This window comes from Psammomys obesus, unplaced genomic scaffold, assembly GCF_907164565.1.
Source record: "Psammomys obesus unplaced genomic scaffold, mPsaObe1.curated_primary_1811, whole genome shotgun sequence".
NCBI lineage: Eukaryota > Metazoa > Chordata > Mammalia > Rodentia > Muridae > Psammomys > Psammomys obesus.
In genome coordinates, this window is record NW_026596147.1 from 8,521,931 (window position 1) to 8,540,346 (window position 18,416).

Consider the following 18,416-nt stretch of genomic DNA (forward strand, 5'->3'; position numbering starts at 1 on the left):
TATCTATCTATCTATCTATCTATCTATCTATCTATCTATCTATCTATTTATTTATATTTTGTGACACTGAGTACTCCAGGCTAGCTGGCTGGATTGCTGCTGGGTAATTCTCCTGTCTCTACCTTCAGTAAAGCACTTCCCATAAGAATGCTGGGACTTTAGATGTCCATGACTGCATCTGGGATTTTGCAACTTCTTGCCATTTTTTTGTTTGGTTGGTTTTTGTTTTGTTTTTATGTGGGTTCTGGGGTTGGGCTCTGGTTGATAGGCTTGGATGGCAGGTGCTTTTACCTTCTGAGACATCTCATCTTCCCTGCCTCCCTGCTTTTTTATGAAGCAGATCAATGCTGAAGATTCCACCAGGTCTGTAATTTGAAGGGAAAAAATAGCAGTAATGTAACCTATTGCATATGATCAGTGTTGCTGTGTTTACTGAGTAATGAAGGCATTCTCATTGACTGAGCTGCAAGCTGTGAACGGCTGTTGGTGACAGGGAGAATGTCACCTGCACGTCAGGATGAATTAGTAGATGGAAGCAGGCTTCCTGTCTGCCTCGCTTTTTGCTATAGTTTTGATTCTGTCCTGTTTTGCTATGCTGGAGATTGAATCCAGGGCCTTGTGCATGCTAGGCAACTTCTCTGCCATTGAGCTGCATCTCCAGGTCTTTAGTTCTGGGGTAAATATAAACCAGGTTGAGACAGTGTTCACAAGTAGGAGAGAGGAGTTAAGGAGTACAGGCCACCCACTAACTGTGGAGATTAAAAGGCATTGAGTAAAAAAAGTTGGGAAAGCGTCTATGAGTGAGAGAATGTATTTGTCTGTACGAGGCCTGCTTAGAATTGTGTGGAGAGAGGCTAGTCTAAGACCAGATGGAAAGCACTTGAGAAATCCTTTTGTGAATCCAGCAGTGATGATCTTCATTTGAGTAGAGATGCCTGCTGGGAATTGGTAAACGCCAACGGAAAATGCTGACCATCGGTGAAAGCAGAGGTGAGCACGCTGGCCCCAGCTAACTTAGCAGAGATGCAAATTTTTATCTCTGTGCCTCTTTCAAATGATAGATACCATAGTAAATTTAAAATATTGAGTATGATAACTGAGTATGAATTTTTAAATTCTGCAATTAAAAGACCTTGTTGGAATGACATTAATTTTGAGTTTAGGTGAATAAAGGGAAGCAGAACTCTGCCATTTTTTCCCTCTACAAATGAGTGATCACTTTTTAGGAATTAAAATACATACTAATGAGTCATCTGTTCTTTAGCCAGCTTTGGGTGTAGTGGTGAAGTTGTGCCCTCTCAAGTTCCGATGCTTCAGTTTTAGACATGAAATGTGTTTTATCCATCATTGGCTTTTGGAAGAGTGCTTTCCCATGTATCTGTTTACACGCTTACTCTGGGGCATCTCTTGCCTGTCAGGACCTGTGCAGTGCTCTGGTCTGTTTTCACAGCATTTGCAGATCACTTGTGGAGGAGGTAGGCGGTAAAGAGAGAAACTGACAGTATGGACTGTCCCTGTCTGAAGGATCGGATGGGGCCAATCAGGGAAAGATGGACCAGTGGGTGGGGGCTTGGGGTTGGAAGAGGCATTCCGTGGAAAGCCGGCATGGGATAGGCTGTGTGTGTGTGTGTGTGTGGGGGGGGGGTGATGCACACTGAGAAGTAGCCAAGGCTTTGAGAGCAAAGGGTGGGTTAAGGAGTTTGGGTTTAAAAGGTTATCTTCAGGCTTTGGGTTGATTGTGTGTCTCCCCCGACTCTTATGTTGAAGGCAACCCCTAAAGTATTGGTGTTAAGGGATTGTTTGGTCAGGAGGGCAGAGCCTTTCGGTTAGTGTGTCCTTATAGATGAAGCTCAGTAAGGTGCTGGGGTGATGGCTCAGGGGTAAGGTGTTTGCTGCATAGCATGAAGCCCTGACTTTGGAACCCCAGAACCTGCATTAAAGCCAGATGTGGTGCACATCTGTACCACAGCACTGGGGGACAGAAACAAGAGCACCCCGAGGCCTCTTAGCCAGCGTTTCAGCTGAGTCCACAAATTCCAGGTTGACTGAGAGACTGTCTCAAAAACTGAGTCACTAGTGACTAAGGACGACATCCTAGTGTCAGCTTCTGGCTTCTGGACATACGCATGCATGTGGACGCGTGCGTGCATGCATAGGCCATACACAAAGGCACAGTGGAGTCCATATGTGAGAACACAGGGAGAAGAGTCTGCCCATAGCCCAGGAAGGGGGACCCTCGGTAGACATCGTATCTTCTAGTGCCTTGATCTCAGATTTCCCAGCATCCACATCTGTCAGATCTGAGTGTCCGTTTAGAATTTGGCAGTTTGTACCAAGTCGTGTTATATGTGTGTGAAATAGGTGTTTGTGGGCAAGAGTGGCAACAGGAGTCCAGCCATGAGGCAGTTGCAGAAGTGTGTGTGTGTTGCGGGGGGATTGGAGGCATAAGGTGCTGGAGCAAGGAGGAACAGATGAATACACAGTATGGACAATCCGCAGACAGCATCAAGCAGATGGGTTGATATAGAATTAGAGAGAGACAGTCACTCTTCCCAAACAGCTCCAAGCTGTAGCATACTGGAGTGGAGCAGGCATGGTAGGGAGAGCAAGGTTTGGGGGAGATGAGGAGCTCCCAGCAAAACTGCATGTGCCCTGGGCATGGGTAGAAGAGATCCAGGTTGGCGAGGCCCTCCATGCTGGGTTGGGCTTTTGCATGTCTCCGTGGTGGTGGTGAGAAGGGAGTGTGTAGAGAGACAGGAGGTGGTTCCGACCCCTGAGAACCCCAGCACTTGGAGGTTGTGTACTCTTGAGCCTTTGTAGGAGGACCCTCAGGGAGGGTCATGGAGCTGTGTTTAAGGAGGAGGGGGCCTTCCACCATGTCCAGGCCCGGCAAGAACTCTATAGACTAAGTGTGTCTGAGTTTTTCAGGGAGTTGGTGTTGTCAGCAGCACTTCGAGCCAAACTGGAGCAAGTTGAAGGGAGGATGGAAGGGGAGGACATGGGGGTATTATTTACACAGGGTTTTGACACGTGGGGCTCTGACCAACCAGAACAATAGGACAGTGTAGGGCTGAGACACTGTTGTGTACTTTGTGAGACAGGAGACTTTAGTTTTAGTTTCTTGTTTGCTTTTTTTTTTTTTTTAGTAAGTCACTTGTTAGTTAATAAAATCGTCCAGCAGAGTGAGAGAAACCAAGAAATGGAAAAAAAGGCGAAGTGGCTCAGGTCAGGGCGGGGGCGGCTTTGGAAGTGTACAGATTAGTGAGGAGAAGGAGGAGAGGGATTGGGTGACAGTAGCCACGAAGTTCGTGCAGCTGCACTGCAGGGGGATTCACTGCTGGAGCGTGGGCAGGCTTGAGGGGCCGGCTTGAGGGGCCGGCGGCTGGAAGATGCTGAGGCCTGGGCGCAGCTGCTGAGGGAGGAGCCGAGGAATGTAGGGCAGCGCCAGGAACCGTAAGCCTTAGAGAATCCCGTGTTAGAGTTAGGTCAGCTCATCCCATTCATCCCTCATGCTGAGGTAGGGCCATTGATTCACCTGAAGCAGGCCTTGTGGCGCTAGAACTAATGAACCCAGGAGCTTGGACTCTGACCCTTGTTCCAGTGCTCAGCGCACTCCTGGTTTACCCTTTAAAAGCTGCGAACCCAAGAGGGAAGTTTTGAATCCTTGCTGTGTGTGTTTACGTGACAGCCTGTCAGAGGGTGACTGACTGTGCTTTGTTCCTCCTGGTACCTTTTCAACACCTTTTAGGTATTGCATTTCGTGGGAACAGTAGGAAGGGAGTTGGCCTGGCTTAGCCATGGATGAAATGCGGTTCCTTCTACATCCTCCTCCTTCTGACCTGATTGTGTGCCCTTAGCACATAGGGAAGCAATGTAATTAGAGTTCTGGGGGCTTTATTATCAATAATGGAAACACCACAGTCAGAAATGTCTTTAGCCCTAAGCACTACCATTGGGGCTAAGTGGCTCCCCTGGGTGCCCTGAGTTGTTACCAGCAGCTCTGTCGAGAGGCAGAGGAAGGGGGTAGAGGATGGGGCGGGAACAGAGCAGCAGAGAGAGAAAAAGAAACATGTATTCCTGTGGTCCAGCCGAAGCACGCCACCAGGGCTGCCTGCTCACTCCCGGGCCACCCTCCGGCCCAGCAAGCGCCAACTTTAGTTACCAGGTAGGGCTTCTGCACTGTGCCCCGACTGGATTCTTTCCTCTGTAAGGGTCTCAGGGGCCGGGGGAGGACTTTTCTCTCCATCTCCCCAGTCAGAAGGCTGGAGCTGCTGGCTGCTGCCACTGGGCCAGTAGTTCATGGCTGCTATGGAAGTCTAGGCTTTGCTCTGAGCCTGGGGGTGGGGGGTTGATTTTGAGTAAGTGGCTTGTGACTGCTTTCCTAAATCTGGGTTCCTTTCCATTGTCATTTTCTAGCAGAGCCCTCTTCTGTGGACACAGGGTACAGGCCTGGGACAGGGTTTCTCCAAACCATCTCAGTTTCCTGTTTTCATTGTCACAAACAAACTACGCTATTATGTCTCAGGAAGAGTTGTGTGTGTCCTTGATGCCAGAGGCTGTGAGGTTGTATTTCAGAGATCTTCCAAGGAGAAAGGTCACCGGCTAGATACAGGGCTTGGGAAAGGGCGTTAGTGTGCACACACAGTCCATTGATTAGTCAGGCAAAAGTCATCTCTGCTCACAAAGACCCTGGTGCCCACCTCCCAGGAGAAGCCAACCTTTCTCAGGAAAGCCCTGACTAGTGGTAACAAAGGCTTCATTGGCTTAATTAATTCTTCTTCATTGCAAGGCTTTCTCCTCCACCTTCCTCAGGTGCTCTTCCTGTAACTGCACAAAGAAAGGCAGAATGTTATTATCATTCTGAGGGGCTGGGGCTTGAAGAAGGCATCACCTTCCTGTAGTCAAACCCCAGGGTCTAGTAGCCTTGCTTTGAAAAGGCATTTATAATCTAGGTACATTTTTTTTCTGCAGAAGCAGTAGGACTCAAAGGCTCGGTTCCCATCTTCCTGTGCAGAGTGCATGTTACCTCTGTGTTCTGCACCTTTTCAACACAGCACACATGGAGTTCTTCTCCTGAAGTGCTTGTAGTGTTTCTGGTGGGTTCTGAGCTCTGGGGGACAGGGCTCACTTATTCCTCTAGCCATGGCATCCAGGTCAGGCCTGATGGGATTGGATAGTGTCTGCGGTCACTTTATCAGAACCTAAGGGGAAAGTGGAGAGTATTAAAGTTTCTGGTTTCAGCCGGGTGTGGTGGAGCACACTTGTTAATCCCAGAACTAAGGAGGCAAAAAGGAAGAAAAAAGTTTCTCTTCTGCTATAGCCCCGTACCCCGAGATTATCTCTAAAGAGGCTGTGAGTGAAGGGACTGAGATTATCTCTAAGGAGGCTGCAATAAGGTGACAAAAACGGGCTGGGGGAGAGATTGGGGGACAGGGGCAAGGAGCTACAGAGGGCAGAGGAGTGGGAGGTGGGCCTCCCAGCTAGGCCTGTTGGGTAGAATTACTTCATAGAACTGCTTAGCTCCTAGCTGTTTCTCCCTTTCTAGAGCCCATCTGTTGTTCAGATCCTTGATAATTAATCAGCCTGCTCCTTTACAGTTATCAAACCTTGCTGTAGGAGAAGACCAGGTACAGGTGTGTGTGTGTGTGTGTGTGTCTCGGGGAGTGGGGTGGAGGAGGGGAGCTGCAAGCATCACAGCTGTCAAGGAAATGATCCAAGCAAGGTAACAATGAAAGTCAGGTCAGCATGGCTTAGCTGGTGTTGGGTCCCGAACTTCTGGAATCTGGCACCAGGCGATTGACTGTAAGCATGTTTAAACACGGTGCAATTTGCAAGAAAAGTGTCCTCATGTAATGCAGCCCCCAGTGCCAAGGAGGATTAAGGTGTGACAGCATGGAGACTCTTTGGCTAGATACGAGTGACCGAGTAACCTTGAAGATGGCTTCTGTAGCTTAGTGGCCTAGAGGCTGGGTGGTCCCTGAGACAGCACAGAGACCAGCTGGCTGTAAAGGGTGTCCACGTCTTCCCTGAGAATAGGGTTCTGATGACTGAGAAACAGAAACAAAGCTCTAGACAAAGGCTTCGGGAGGGGGAGTCAGGGATAAATGTTCTGGGAGATTTGGAGAAGCCTGAGCTACGGAGAGCAAAGGTCACCAGGTCAGTAACTTCCACTCCCAGCCTTCTGGGTGGGAACAGGTATTTAGTTCCCCCTTTGAAGAGACTGAGCAGTGTGATTGACATTCCTGTGTTCCTAATGATCCTCGAGCACTCACGCCTACCGCTTCACAGGTGTTTCATTGCCTGTGAGCCCATTCTAGAATCCTTGGTTTCTGGTTTGAGGGTAGCCATAGAAAGTAGACCTCTGGGTTCGGGTAGTGGCAGGTTGCAAGTTTAATTTCAGAGGCGAGGCTATTGTTAATTATCGGCTTGAAGGAAAGGTGCTCAGAAGGCTGGCAGTGACATACGAGGCCTTGTCAGGATATCTTTCAATAATTAAGAAATAAGTAGTTGAAGCTCCATTTTCGTCCTAGACACCGAAGCAGTAAACGGATCTCTCAGAGGCGCGTGCCCTTCCTCTTGGTGGAAGTCTCCATCAGGCATCTGGACATCCGTGAGGGCAGAGGTGGAGATGGCCATGCTCCTGGAGATGTGCCCACACTTTGTGGCTCTGACACTCTGCTACCCCAGGAGTAAACTCACTTAGATTCTAATTTAGAGAATAATGACGGAAAGTGTGGTTATCAGAACAGCTAGGACAGCTTGTTAGTAATAAGTCTAAATCAGCCCTAAATTGGGGTACCCCACTTCATGTTATTTATTAATTCCAGGGTCAAATCTAAGAAAAGAGAAACCGTTCTCAGGTTAGAAAAAACAGGAGTTTCCCCCTCCGTTCCCCACAGTCCAGATTTTATGAGGCTCCAGTGTTTCTCATCATGTCTCGGCCGGAGACTGAGATCATCGTGCGTGCGTGCGTGCGTGCGTGTTTGTGTGTTTGTGTGTGACATCGTATTTGCCAGGTTACAGGTGTAGCAGTCAGAATTTGTTTAGCATCATTCAAAGGTGTGGGGTTTCTTCTCTCTTTATCTTCTTTTTCTACTTGAGTACCTGTAATGTGTCTAAAATAGATACTGCATGAGTCTTACATCAAATGAGATGGAAGTCAAATCTATAAAATGTTGAATCTCTTAAATCTAACAAGGATGGAGTACATCCTGTTAATTTGTCAAACTTCCAGAGAACCGCCTACATGAGACAGTGAGGATTAATCAAACCCCAGTGAGAGAGAATCTGAAAAATACAGTTTTCTAATTATACAATCTTTACAGTGGGCCAAGGTTAATGCAGTTCTGAATCCTGACAGTAATAGAAAAAGGGAAAGAAAGAAAAGACCAAAGCGTATGAATTGCCTTACAATCACCTGAAACAGGCCCTATTCTGACTGCCACACTTTATACACATTAATCTGGTGTTTTCAGCACTTAACTCTTTTTGCATGATGTTGGGGATAATTAAAGGGTTTGTGTCACTTCTGTGCTTATTGGATATCTGTGTCATTTGGGGATGACTTTTAGTTCTTGCTTAGCTGTAGATAGGGATATTTAGTTAATACTAGGAAAATTCACCTTTTTTTTTTACAATATGGACTGCCTTATGAATACTTCTTAAGCATTGTGCATCTTAAACTCTTTGTCCTGTTCTTGTTCAGGTATAAAGTCTCCACGTGAAGCTGCCGGACAGAACTAGCCATGGTTGCTTTTGAGACACAGGTGTGCTGTGAGGTTTGGTTCAGGTGGTAGATAACCCCATACCACCAGGCAAGCAGGCAAACAAGAAGGCAAAACCTGGTTCTATTTCATTTAACTGATTTTGTGGCCCTCTGGGTTTGGTAGTGCATTCCTGTAATCGTAGGACTCAGGCTGAAGAAAGGATTGCCATGATGTTAAGACCAGTTCAGGCTACATGCCAGTCCAGCTAGGACTATATAGCAAAAACCAAAATAACACAGAGAGGGAGACACACAGACACACACAGAGGGGATGGGCATGAGAGAGAATGGAGGGTGCGAGACTGGGACTCAGATCAGGGAGAGGGGAGGGGAGGAGAGAGGAGCAGCCGGGGTGGGTAATACAGGGAATAGATATGACTAAAGAATGTTCTATGCATGTATGAAAAGGGCACAGTGAAACCTATTATTCTGTATAATTAATATGCCCTAACCCCCCAAAAAAAATTGGATAGAAGAAAACTAGAGGTTATATCTGCATTACAATGAGACAGTTATTTTTAAAATTAGAGTAGCAGTTGTTGAAATGATTTCTTCTTGAAAAGAAAGTTAAAGTGCTGAGCATCTGACCTCTGCTGAGTGAATGAGGACTGTGTACGTGTCTAAGGGAGGAGGAACTGGAGTCGTTGGAAGCCACCACTCAGCACAGAGTGAGGGCTGCAGCCTTGTGCTTAGCCAGGAGAGGAGCCCCTGACTTTTTCAGTGCCAGCTTGTCCTGGAGGACCGGGGAATGAATCAGAACGTTAGGAAAAAGCCAAAAGTCGGCGTACTTGATACTTAAAAAATTGTTTTTACCATTGTTAATCTCTCTTTTCCCTTTGCCCCTCCCCCCCCAGTGTGTGTGTGTGTGTGTTTGCGCACACGTGTGCAGGTGTGGGTTATGACTCGTGTGAAGGTAAGAGGGCAGCCTCAGGAATCCATGTGAAGGCACCTTCCACCTCGTCAACTGGGACCTCAGCTGCACAGGCCAGTCTAGCTGGCCAGAGCGCTTCTGGAAATCTGCTTAGCTCCCTTGCTCCTGCCCTTGAGATTACAGGTGTGCACCACTGAGTCAGGCTTTCATGTGGGTCCTGGGGAATCTGAACTCGCACCCTTACTTTATCAACCGAACAGTCTCCCAGTCCGCATTTATTTTATCGTTAGTTCAAAATACACTTTCCTAGAGCTGGTATTAATTGTACAAATAGAATTTCCCTTATCAAAAGCTCATAGGCTTTCTAATGAAGAGCTGGGCCTTGAGCACTGGTTGAAAGCCTCTTCTCAAGTCTCTCTGCTCTTGGGAAGACTTCAGTGTTGGCGGAGAGATACTTGGACCGTAGCCTTACTCTCCAGGGCCAGGACAAGATAGGCACAGGCTGGGCCTGTGGATTCTCAGCAAGCTTTCTGGCTTGAAGCAGCTGTAGGGGTTACCTGCTTTTGATGTGTGTGGATAAGCCCCAACCATTCTACGCTGATGCGCACCAAGCAGAGTGAATGGGTGATTATCAAGTTGTTCTGTTGTCCCTCCTGAAGAACAGTGCCTTATTTAGGGTTTTATTGCTCCAAAGAAATATCACAACCATGGCAACTGTTATACTTAATTGGGGTCAGCTTACAGTTCAGGGTTTAGTCCATTATCATGGCAGGAAGCATAGCGGCATGCAGGCTGACATGGTGCTGGAGAAGGAGCTGAGAGTTCTTGATCTGCAAGCAGCAGAAGGAGACTGTGTGCCACACTAGGTATAGTTTGGACATAGGAGACCTCAAAGCCTGCCCCCACAGTGACACACTTCCTCCAACAAGGCCACCCCTAACCAACAAGGCCACACCTCCTAATAGTGCCACTTCCCTATGGGCCTATGGGAGCCATTTTCATTCAAACCACCACAGTGTGTAGTGTCAGTGATACAGAGGCTGTGGAGACTCCTACCTGAGAGTCAAGTGTTAGTGCCAGAAAGGCACAGAGGCAGAGTTGAGGCCTTCAACAGAGGGAGTACAGGGAACTTCGAGGTGGGAGGGAGATGGGTAGGTCCAGGTGAGTGGTCCAAGTTCTCCCAGGTTTGGGGATTCTCTGGACCCCTTATGTGTGGCCAGAAGGCTAGTATTAGTCAGCTAGCCCTGGTAGGGCAGGAGTTCTGGGGTACAGCGTATTGTGGTTTCTGAAGTTCAAGGGGTACAGGACTGGGCAAGAGCACTGAGAGTCAGGTCTTCGACCCCTCTTCAGAACATGTGGGGTTTTTGTTGTTGTTTGTTTTGCTTTCATCTCATCATCTCACTTTGAATACATAGGCTCCTGGGTTGTGAGCTGGCCTGTCTCTGACAGCGGCGTGTTTCTCTTCATCCGTAGCGTTGCACTTTTAATCCGGTGACTTTTGATATGATAAAGGATGTCTATTTAGAATCCTGTGTATCTTATTTCTGGAAACCACCCGTTTCCTGCCATGTCAGATGTTATCCAAGATGATCTGTTTCTTGGGGTGGTTTTTCGCTAGTGAGCCTCAACTTATAATGATGAACTGTGTTCCAGGCTGCCTCAGGAGTGTTAGACAAAGGTAGTTGTAGTTGCTGTGACAACTTTTACAGAGGAGGACAGCATGATGCTGTGTGGTAGGAGATTGGAACCTTCGCATCTGGGTGTGAACTCTGGCCCCATCGCAGAACACTTCTCAGATGGGAAAGCCCATTTTTGATATCCGAACGAAGAGAACTTTTGCTCTTTCCCAACGTCACCGTCAATAATTGGGATCTGCACTTTCTCCTTTATTTATTCAATAAATATTTAACACCATTATGCTCCTGGCATGGCATTAGACTCTGGGGGGAGCTACAAAGAACTTAGAAAGGGCTTGGCTCTGTCCCCAAGAGGGACATAAAGGAAACAATTACATCTAATTGTTTTTAACACGGAGCAGTGTTAATGCTGGCATCCTGTCATCTCGGTTACCAGGGGAGAAGGGCCATGGATACCTCTTGGATTCCACTGGCCGTGTGGCCACGCCAACCCTTTCCGAGCTCTGCTCTTTCTCTGTCTTCCCATGGCTTTTTACCAGGAGTGAGGCTTGGGGGACAGGACTCAAGCTCTCTAATGGTCTGTGATTTGATGAATCACAGATTGTTTCTTTAACTAGGGATTACTTTGTTTTTCACTCATGACTGAGATATCTCTCTCTCTCTCTCCTTTCGAGACAGGGTTTCTCTATGAAATCTTGGCTGTCTTGGAGTTCGAGCTGTAGACCAGGCTGGCCTTGAACTCACATAGATCAACCTGCCCCTGCTTCCCAAGTGCTAGGATCAAAGGCATGCGCCACCACTACCCGGCTGGCTGAGAACTTTTAATTCATGGAAGTTACAAGTATGCACAAACATTTCCAGAGAGAGCTTAGCTTTCTGGTAAAACACTGTCCGGCACAGGTAGTGCTATTCCATGCAAGACCAGGGTCCGGTCCGTCTTTCTAACCCTGAATAGATTCTTAATAGATGTGCCTAACTGTGTGACCACAAAGTGTTGGATGTGGAATGCTGGTGGCTGGAGATGGCAGGAAGAGGAGATTCTTGAAGGGACCCTTATTTGTTTTCTGGGAGTTATGTATGATTTGGGCCATGGTCAGCGATTCTGCTCACTCTACAGTTGCTTGTGTTAGCATTTGTGTGCGCCGTGTATATCGGAGATTTCAGGGAATTCCGTAAGGCAAGGCTTCCCAAATTTTGAGTCATCTGGGAATTCTCTTAAAAGTGCCCAAGTGTAGACCATCAATCCCCAAGTAGAGAACAGAGGAAGCTCCTCTGGGGATAAAGGTTATAAGGAATTGTCATAGGGAGTGCGCAAGATGGTTGTAGGTGACACACCCAGAACTTTCAGTGATGGCCTTGTGGAAAGCCTTCAAGGCGCAAGGCGGGCCCAGGGATTTAGAACTATTTGAGTGCGGGAGTTTTCTTTATTTCACCCCTGTGGCCAGGGAGTAACAGTAGCTAGCTGAAAGGGGCTAGGAACTGGGTCAACTTTGGTAGACAGGGAGAGAAAGGAGGCCTGCATGGGCCTCTGGAATCACTGGTGGGATGGCTCTGTGTGCGGAGAACTTGAGTGTTCCTTGCCCTCAAGTGGATGAGTATGTTTTTAAAATAGATAAATAGCTGCTACCCACTGCCTTTTTAAATTTTATTCTAGTTTCTTGTGGGCTGAGCATGACGAGGGGAAGCAGATCCGCCAGGATAGAAATTCTCGGCTTCACGTCTCGTTCTTGTGTTCTTTTGCCCCCTGCCCTCTAACAGCTACGCTCAGTATCCCTGTGGGTGCAGATCAACACACAAATGAGCCATTTTATGTGGGCAGTTCAGTACTCCAGGGCCTTGTGGAGCCGTGAGGTATTGCTCCGCTCTGGTGGGGGAAGATACTTGACCTCAGCCCTTCCTGGCTGCTCTAGGTGCTGAGAAACCAAGGCCAGCTGCGGAAGCAGCTTCCCTGCCCTGCTAGTTGCCACCCAGACAGACCACGAGGCCATTATTTGGTAGTCCTGGTGTTGCTGTTTCTAATCAATTTATTTTTATTGAGTCTGTTCCATGCTATTTCCAAGGTGGCAACAGAATTACTTAGTTACCCTTGCTGCAGCCTCAGCCCTTCTCTCTCTTTCCCAGTGTGCCATGCGGAACTGAACGCCATCATGAACAAGAACTCGGCTGACGTGAAGGGCTGCAGTATGTACGTCGCCCTGTTCCCGTGTAATGAATGTGCTAAGCTCATCATCCAGGCAGGTAGGAACCGGGCCTTTCTACTTCTCACATTTGCACTGGAGCCTGCTCATCAGCAGCTCCGTGCAGGTGTGTTTGATCTTATATTGTTATTGCTTAGATCTAAATTAATTGCACTATCAACTTTGCAAGCTATTTCCCGTGTTTTGTTTTTGAGTGGTGCCAGGTATTCTAAGACTAATTGCGTCCTCTGTGATTCTTAGCATGTTTTTAATTTAGTTTGCAACTTCTGAAACTGCAAGCTGCCAAAAAAACAACACAGGCATTGCATATAATTACTGTCAATTTACCATTCTCTGACATATTGTGCATAGATTAGGGGGGAGGGAGGGAAATGAACTTCTGTCAGAAGCAAGGTCAGCTGGGAGTCTGTATATCAAATTTTAATTTGTATCTAATACATGGTAGATATTTGAGGATCTAAGCATATCTTTGCATATAAATATCATGAGACTGGAATGTTACTCTGAGCTTTTCTCTTATTATGTCACATCTGCCATAACCTACAACGCTGTGTTCTGTATATCGCACCTGGTTTTGAACTGTCACATCTAAGAGTGAGCTGCGCTTTATCTCCATAAAGCTCTCGGTTTGAGATTTAAAGACTTTTCGAGTTTCTAGCCAGATGTGTGGGTTAAAGGGACTGTTTCTCATGAGCTGCTTGCTGGCTGTCAGAGCGGAAGTCGGCTGATAACAGCCACCTTTAAAGGACAGCATGGTTGCCCGTGCAGCTGCTGCCGTTAACCTATACTTTTGGGGTGCTTCCGTGGCTGGTTGCAGGAGAAGAGCTTGGCCGCAGGCACGTGCACAGAGCGGTGTGTGGGCTCTGGTCAGCTGGCTCATCCGTCCTGAGGTGGGTACAGAGCCGCCCTCAGGAGAAGGCCCTTGGGACGGCTGGCTCTCAGTGTGGCGGTGAGACAGCTGCCCTCTGCAGAGCCAGGCTAACGTGACGGCAGCTCGTGGAGGTCCAGCCAGCGTGCTCCTCCCCACATTACCCTCTTGAGTTGAGTAGTTGCTCTGTGGACAAAGAATACTTGCTTACCAGAAGGAAAGAAAATTTGTTAACTGGATCAAAGCTTGATACATTTTCCCTTTGAATTTGTATTTTTTTTTTTATGCATAAAAACTGGAGGGCAGATTCAATACAGTCCCCTCTGCCGTACTGGGAGACTGCAGATGAGTATTTTAGTAACTGGACATTGTCTGCAAGCCCACTCAAAGAAAGGTAATTAATCATAGGCACAGAGCTCCGTCTCACTGCCTGTCGTTCGCACTTTTCTGTCTCTGCTTATCTCTCACCGTTACCTCTGCAGGTATAAAAGAAGTCATTTTTATGTCGGATAAATACCATGACAGTGAAGAGACCACGGCCGCCAGGCTCATGTTCAAACTGGCTGGGGTTACGTTCAGGTAGGTCGGGGGCGGGAGGGGCGGACTGGTGTGGAAATGTACGTGGCCTAGCTTGAGGTCTAGTGTATCCCTTGAGCTGTGCCTTTCCCAGGACACATGGCAGTGTCTTGGGAAGGGTGAAGGCACAAGGCTCTGAAGGTCTCTGTAGGTGTGGAGTACTGACAGAAGTGTCTGGAGACAGCTGGTTTAAGATTGTGTTTTAATATTAGTGACTTCCCAAGGCTTAGGCTAATCATGCAAGTAGCAAGAAATTTAAAAATTTACAACTTTTGGGCTGGTACTGCTGAGCCTTTAAATTTTGCATGTGTAAGGGCTCTGACAGGGATAGTTTAGGATGAAAACAGGCCGCCCACCAGGGTGAGACACCAGGAATTCTTCTCCGAGCAACTTTTTGAATTAAGAGCAGAAGCCCCTCCGATTTCTATGATTGTCTTTGCAGAGTGAAGATTATGTTTTACTTGTAAGCTTTGCCACCTTTTATGAATGGCAGAAAATTGCTTTTAGAGTGAGAAGCTTTGCAAAGTGTTGCTGTGTTTTTGGCCAGAAGTGGAGGAGACTTGTACGATGAGCAGCTTGCCCCATTCACTGGGCTCTTAGTGAGAGATGGGACATATTTTGTTTGTTTCCCGAGACAGTCTCTGTATGAACAGGTTTCTCCTGAGCTTGCTGTGTAGCCCAGGTTGCCTCCTGCCTCATTCTGCCAAATAACAGCACCCACCGTGCTCAGTTAGAAATAAGATTTTTGCATGTGTGGAAGGTCAGGGCAGGAAGTCAAGGCAAAACCTGGAGGCAGGAACTGAAGCAGAGACTACAGAGGAAGGATGCTGACATGCTGTCTTGTTTTAAAAAGTCCCCAAGTACCTTCAGTTCTTATAGAAGTGTTGAATATAAAGATTTAGAGGCCTTATTTGCATAGGTAGAACTTTATTTAAAAAAAAAAAAGAAAGAAAAACCTCACTTCATCGAGTTTTCTTTCCGTGTGTCCGATGCAAAAGAAAATGTACTGCTTGCTTCAGAGCAACTCAAGTTGGCTGCAGAAATTTCCCAGAAAATAAGATAAATATGACGGGGAAGTTGTAGTTGGATCTCATGTTGCGCGGCTAACTGGATAGAAATCCTTTGACTCCCTGATAATTCATGAACTCGGGTAGTTGAAGAACACACAAGCCGAGCCCCCCGTGTGCCGCTCTTGTCTTAGTCTTTCCCGCTCTGTGTTCCTCCCAGTATGGGGCACTATAATTGGCTCCCGGAGAGATAAAATATCAAGCAAATCCCAGGGCATTATTTTCCTTTCTGCACTGGAAATACAGTTTAAGCTGAAATAAACAAGTTGCTCTAACTACCTATCGGATAATTCCTTCACCTATGTTGTTTTTCGTGTTTAGAAAATTCACACCAAAGTACAGCAAGATTGTCATCGACTTTGACTCCATCAATAGCCAACCGAGTCAGAAGCCCCAGTGAGGCCCATCTTGTTAACTCCCCAGATGAGATCCCCACCCCCACCCCCAAGAAGCCGCTGGTGCCTTTTGTCTTGAAGCCACTCGCAGCTGTTTAATAGCCAGCCTAGCACACGTACCTAGCTAAGGTCTGTAAAACTCCGCACCTTCTCTGCCGTTCCTGCCACCTCATGATCTACATCGGTTTAAGCTATTGATTTGGTTTGACTTGGAAACCGAGGGCCTGCCCGTGGGAGCTGGGGTGAAAGGTCTCTCCACCTTCCGCAGAGCTTGTGTGCCCACGGTGAGGGCAGCTCCACAGAAGAATGTCAGCCCTCTGTCATCCACCGAATCCCGACAGCCGCTCCTCACTGCTTCGTGGGCTGGAAGGACATACGAATAATTGCTTCTTGAGTTTTTAGCAGTGAGCAGACACACTGATGGGAAAATCTGGCCCAAATGAAGCATACCCTTGGAAAAACAAATAGGACCAAAACGATGGTGGTGCTGACAGATTGGCCGCAGACGACTTGTGGGGGGAAGGCTGAGGGTGCCATTTGTCCTGGCAGGAGATCAGCACAACGGAACCAGGACCATCCCCTCGGTTCCCACTCCGCTCCCACGCACAGCAGTGGCTTTCCGTCCCTGTGGAGGGAAGGGACCCCTGTGGTTCCAGCTTCTTATCCTTGGTTTGTTGGTCACACGGCACCGTTAAATCTACCCAAGTAATAAGTGGATCCTAGAGGACGCGGCTCATCACTCCCGGTAGACCGCGCCCCGTGTGGTGACAGCTGGGGCTGTACGTATGGATGACGAGCGGCATCCCGGAACCCCGTTCCTCCTGCTGTGCGGAAACATGCCGCCCCTGCTCCACGTGCCAACACGGTTCATTTCCAAGGGCACCCGGCAACCAGAGAGTACATTCATTCCTGTCCTGTAAGAGATTCGTGGGAAATCCTGCCTGCCTGGAGGCGGCAGTTGCACCTCGTTTGTGCCTTCACCCGCACAGGCAGCATCTTCTGATGGTGTAGTTGGGGAACACTTCGCTGTGTACTCTGCTTTTAACTTCACTTAACCTCTGTTAGACACATTCAGTGCCTTTGATAAAATGTTTTCTTTATCCGAGATTATTACCTTTTTTGGGGTGCTCTTTTTTTTTTCTCTCATGGTTTTCTAGTTCATCTCTTGAGATTTTTTTTTTTAACTCTATTCCTGAACATTTTTGTAATTTGGCTCTTTCCCAATATTATTAAAATTTTATTAAAATCTACTAGCACCAAACATGCTCACTGTTGTCTTACTATGTATGCTCAGCTCTCTGCTCGTGTTGTTTCCGTGCTGTCTGCAAAGCATGTTACATAGGTTTGTCTCAGAGAATATTGGAAGTGTTAATGCCGTGTTCTTGGGACTTTTGTCCTCTAACACTGTAGTCTTTTAAAATTGGGGCAGGGTGAGGGGGAGGCACTGTGCAGCACACCACAGTGTGTAGAAGCCAGAGAACAACGTTTTGGCCATCAGTTCTTTCTTTTCGCCTTGTTCCAAGGCAGGAGTTTCTCTTGTATTTGCCATCGCTCCACAAAGTGCATGCTCTCACACCCAGCTTTTTGCATGAGTTTGAGGGATTGAACCCAAGCTTGAGCAAGTATTTTTCACCAACTGAGCCATCTCCCTGGCCTGTGGTGCTTCTCTGTGGCTGGATTTCAGTGGTAGGAAAACACTCTGTGGCCACCCCAATTCCATGCCTGCCTCTGCCCGTCTGGTTGACAGGTCTGTCTCTGGCTAGTCTGATAGGCCTCAGGATACTCCACCCCATCATACTTCTGGCCCCAAGCCCTTCCACTCTGTATTCTCATGACCCTCTTCTCCCCCACCCCCAATTTATTCCTCTTCCCCAAACCCCTTGCCCCTAGTTTGTTCCAAAATTTGACAAAAGGAGCATAGAAGAAAGAAATGAGAGAAGAGACAAAGAGAGAAAACACATTCCAATTTTCTGCGGTTACACGTTACAAGTTGTAAGCCTTGTTAGCACAGAGTAATTTTTGTGCAGATAGGTCTACGGGCTAATAAGTCACTTAATTTTGACACTGTGTTTTTATCTCAGCTTGTTACATTGAGTTGTAGTTAAAGAGCACATTTTTCTTTGCCTTTTGGAGGGAAGGTAGTGACAGGCCTGTGGTTGGATTTGTTTGTGAGGTGATGTGGGTAGCCACCAGCCTCTACCTCTGAACCCAGGCCGAGCCTGGATTCCTGGTGATTGGATTGTAGGTAATTATGCCTTAGTTTCTGCCATCACTCCGAGAGGAGCAGAATCATCCTGTCCAGAGGATTCTGCAGATGTCAAGGCTCCAGCTGATAGAGGGTTGCTTTGAACTGTTGCCTTTGGGAAAAGCCATCCAGAAGGAGGGCGTTCTGAGCACTCTTTTGCCTCGCAGGCATTTCTGGATAATTGTGGTGATGGGAAACGGTATCTGAGAGCCACTGTGGCTGCCTGTCATGGCTAATAAATGACAATGTGGAAACTATCTTTCACTCTGCTGCTGGAAGGACTACTTAAAAAGGCGAAAGAGTGAAATGATAGGAACTGTCTTCCTGGCATTTTATACATCCTCCCTCCTCTTTTTGCACATCCTTAAAGACCAAGACCTAGCAATGAAAATGATCTAACTTGTTAGCCAAGTTTCTGAAGCAAAATAAGACAAGTAAAAACAGAAAACTTTCATTAATAAAAAGACTCCTGTGTCCAGTGATCTGAAGTTCTTAATGTGCTAGCGATAACTATCTCCCAATGTCTGTAACAGAGGATTGAAAGTATTTAGGATGAAGCCAAATGAAGAGGCAGATTTATAATCCCACCACTTGGGGAGGGGCGTTGAAGGTAGGGCTAAGATCCATTCAGGTCTACCCTAAATTAGATAGAGAGTAAAAGTTTTCTTGTGCACACCTTTAATCCCAGCCCTCCAGAGGCAGAGGCAGGCAGATCTCTGAGGACAGCCTGGTCTATAGAGTGAGTTCCAGGACAGCCAGGGATACACAGCAAATCGCTGTCTAAGACAGGGTTG

General features: G+C 47.4%; 1 protein-coding gene across 2 annotated transcripts in view; it reads left to right on the forward strand.

Moving 5' to 3' along the window:
- Dctd (dCMP deaminase) overlaps positions 1 to 16,610 on the forward strand; it is a 28,365-nt gene extending 11,755 nt beyond the window's left edge. For both annotated transcript variants that reach the window (XM_055593588.1, XM_055593587.1), the window contains exons 4-6: positions 12,395 to 12,511; positions 13,822 to 13,918; positions 15,304 to 16,610. In XM_055593588.1, the coding sequence (XP_055449563.1) occupies positions 12,395 to 12,511; positions 13,822 to 13,918; positions 15,304 to 15,382 (293 nt within the window). In that variant the 3' untranslated portion in view covers positions 15,383 to 16,610. The remainder of the gene's footprint in view (positions 1 to 12,394; positions 12,512 to 13,821; positions 13,919 to 15,303) is intronic.
- The last annotated feature ends 1,806 nt before the right edge of the window (positions 16,611 to 18,416 follow it).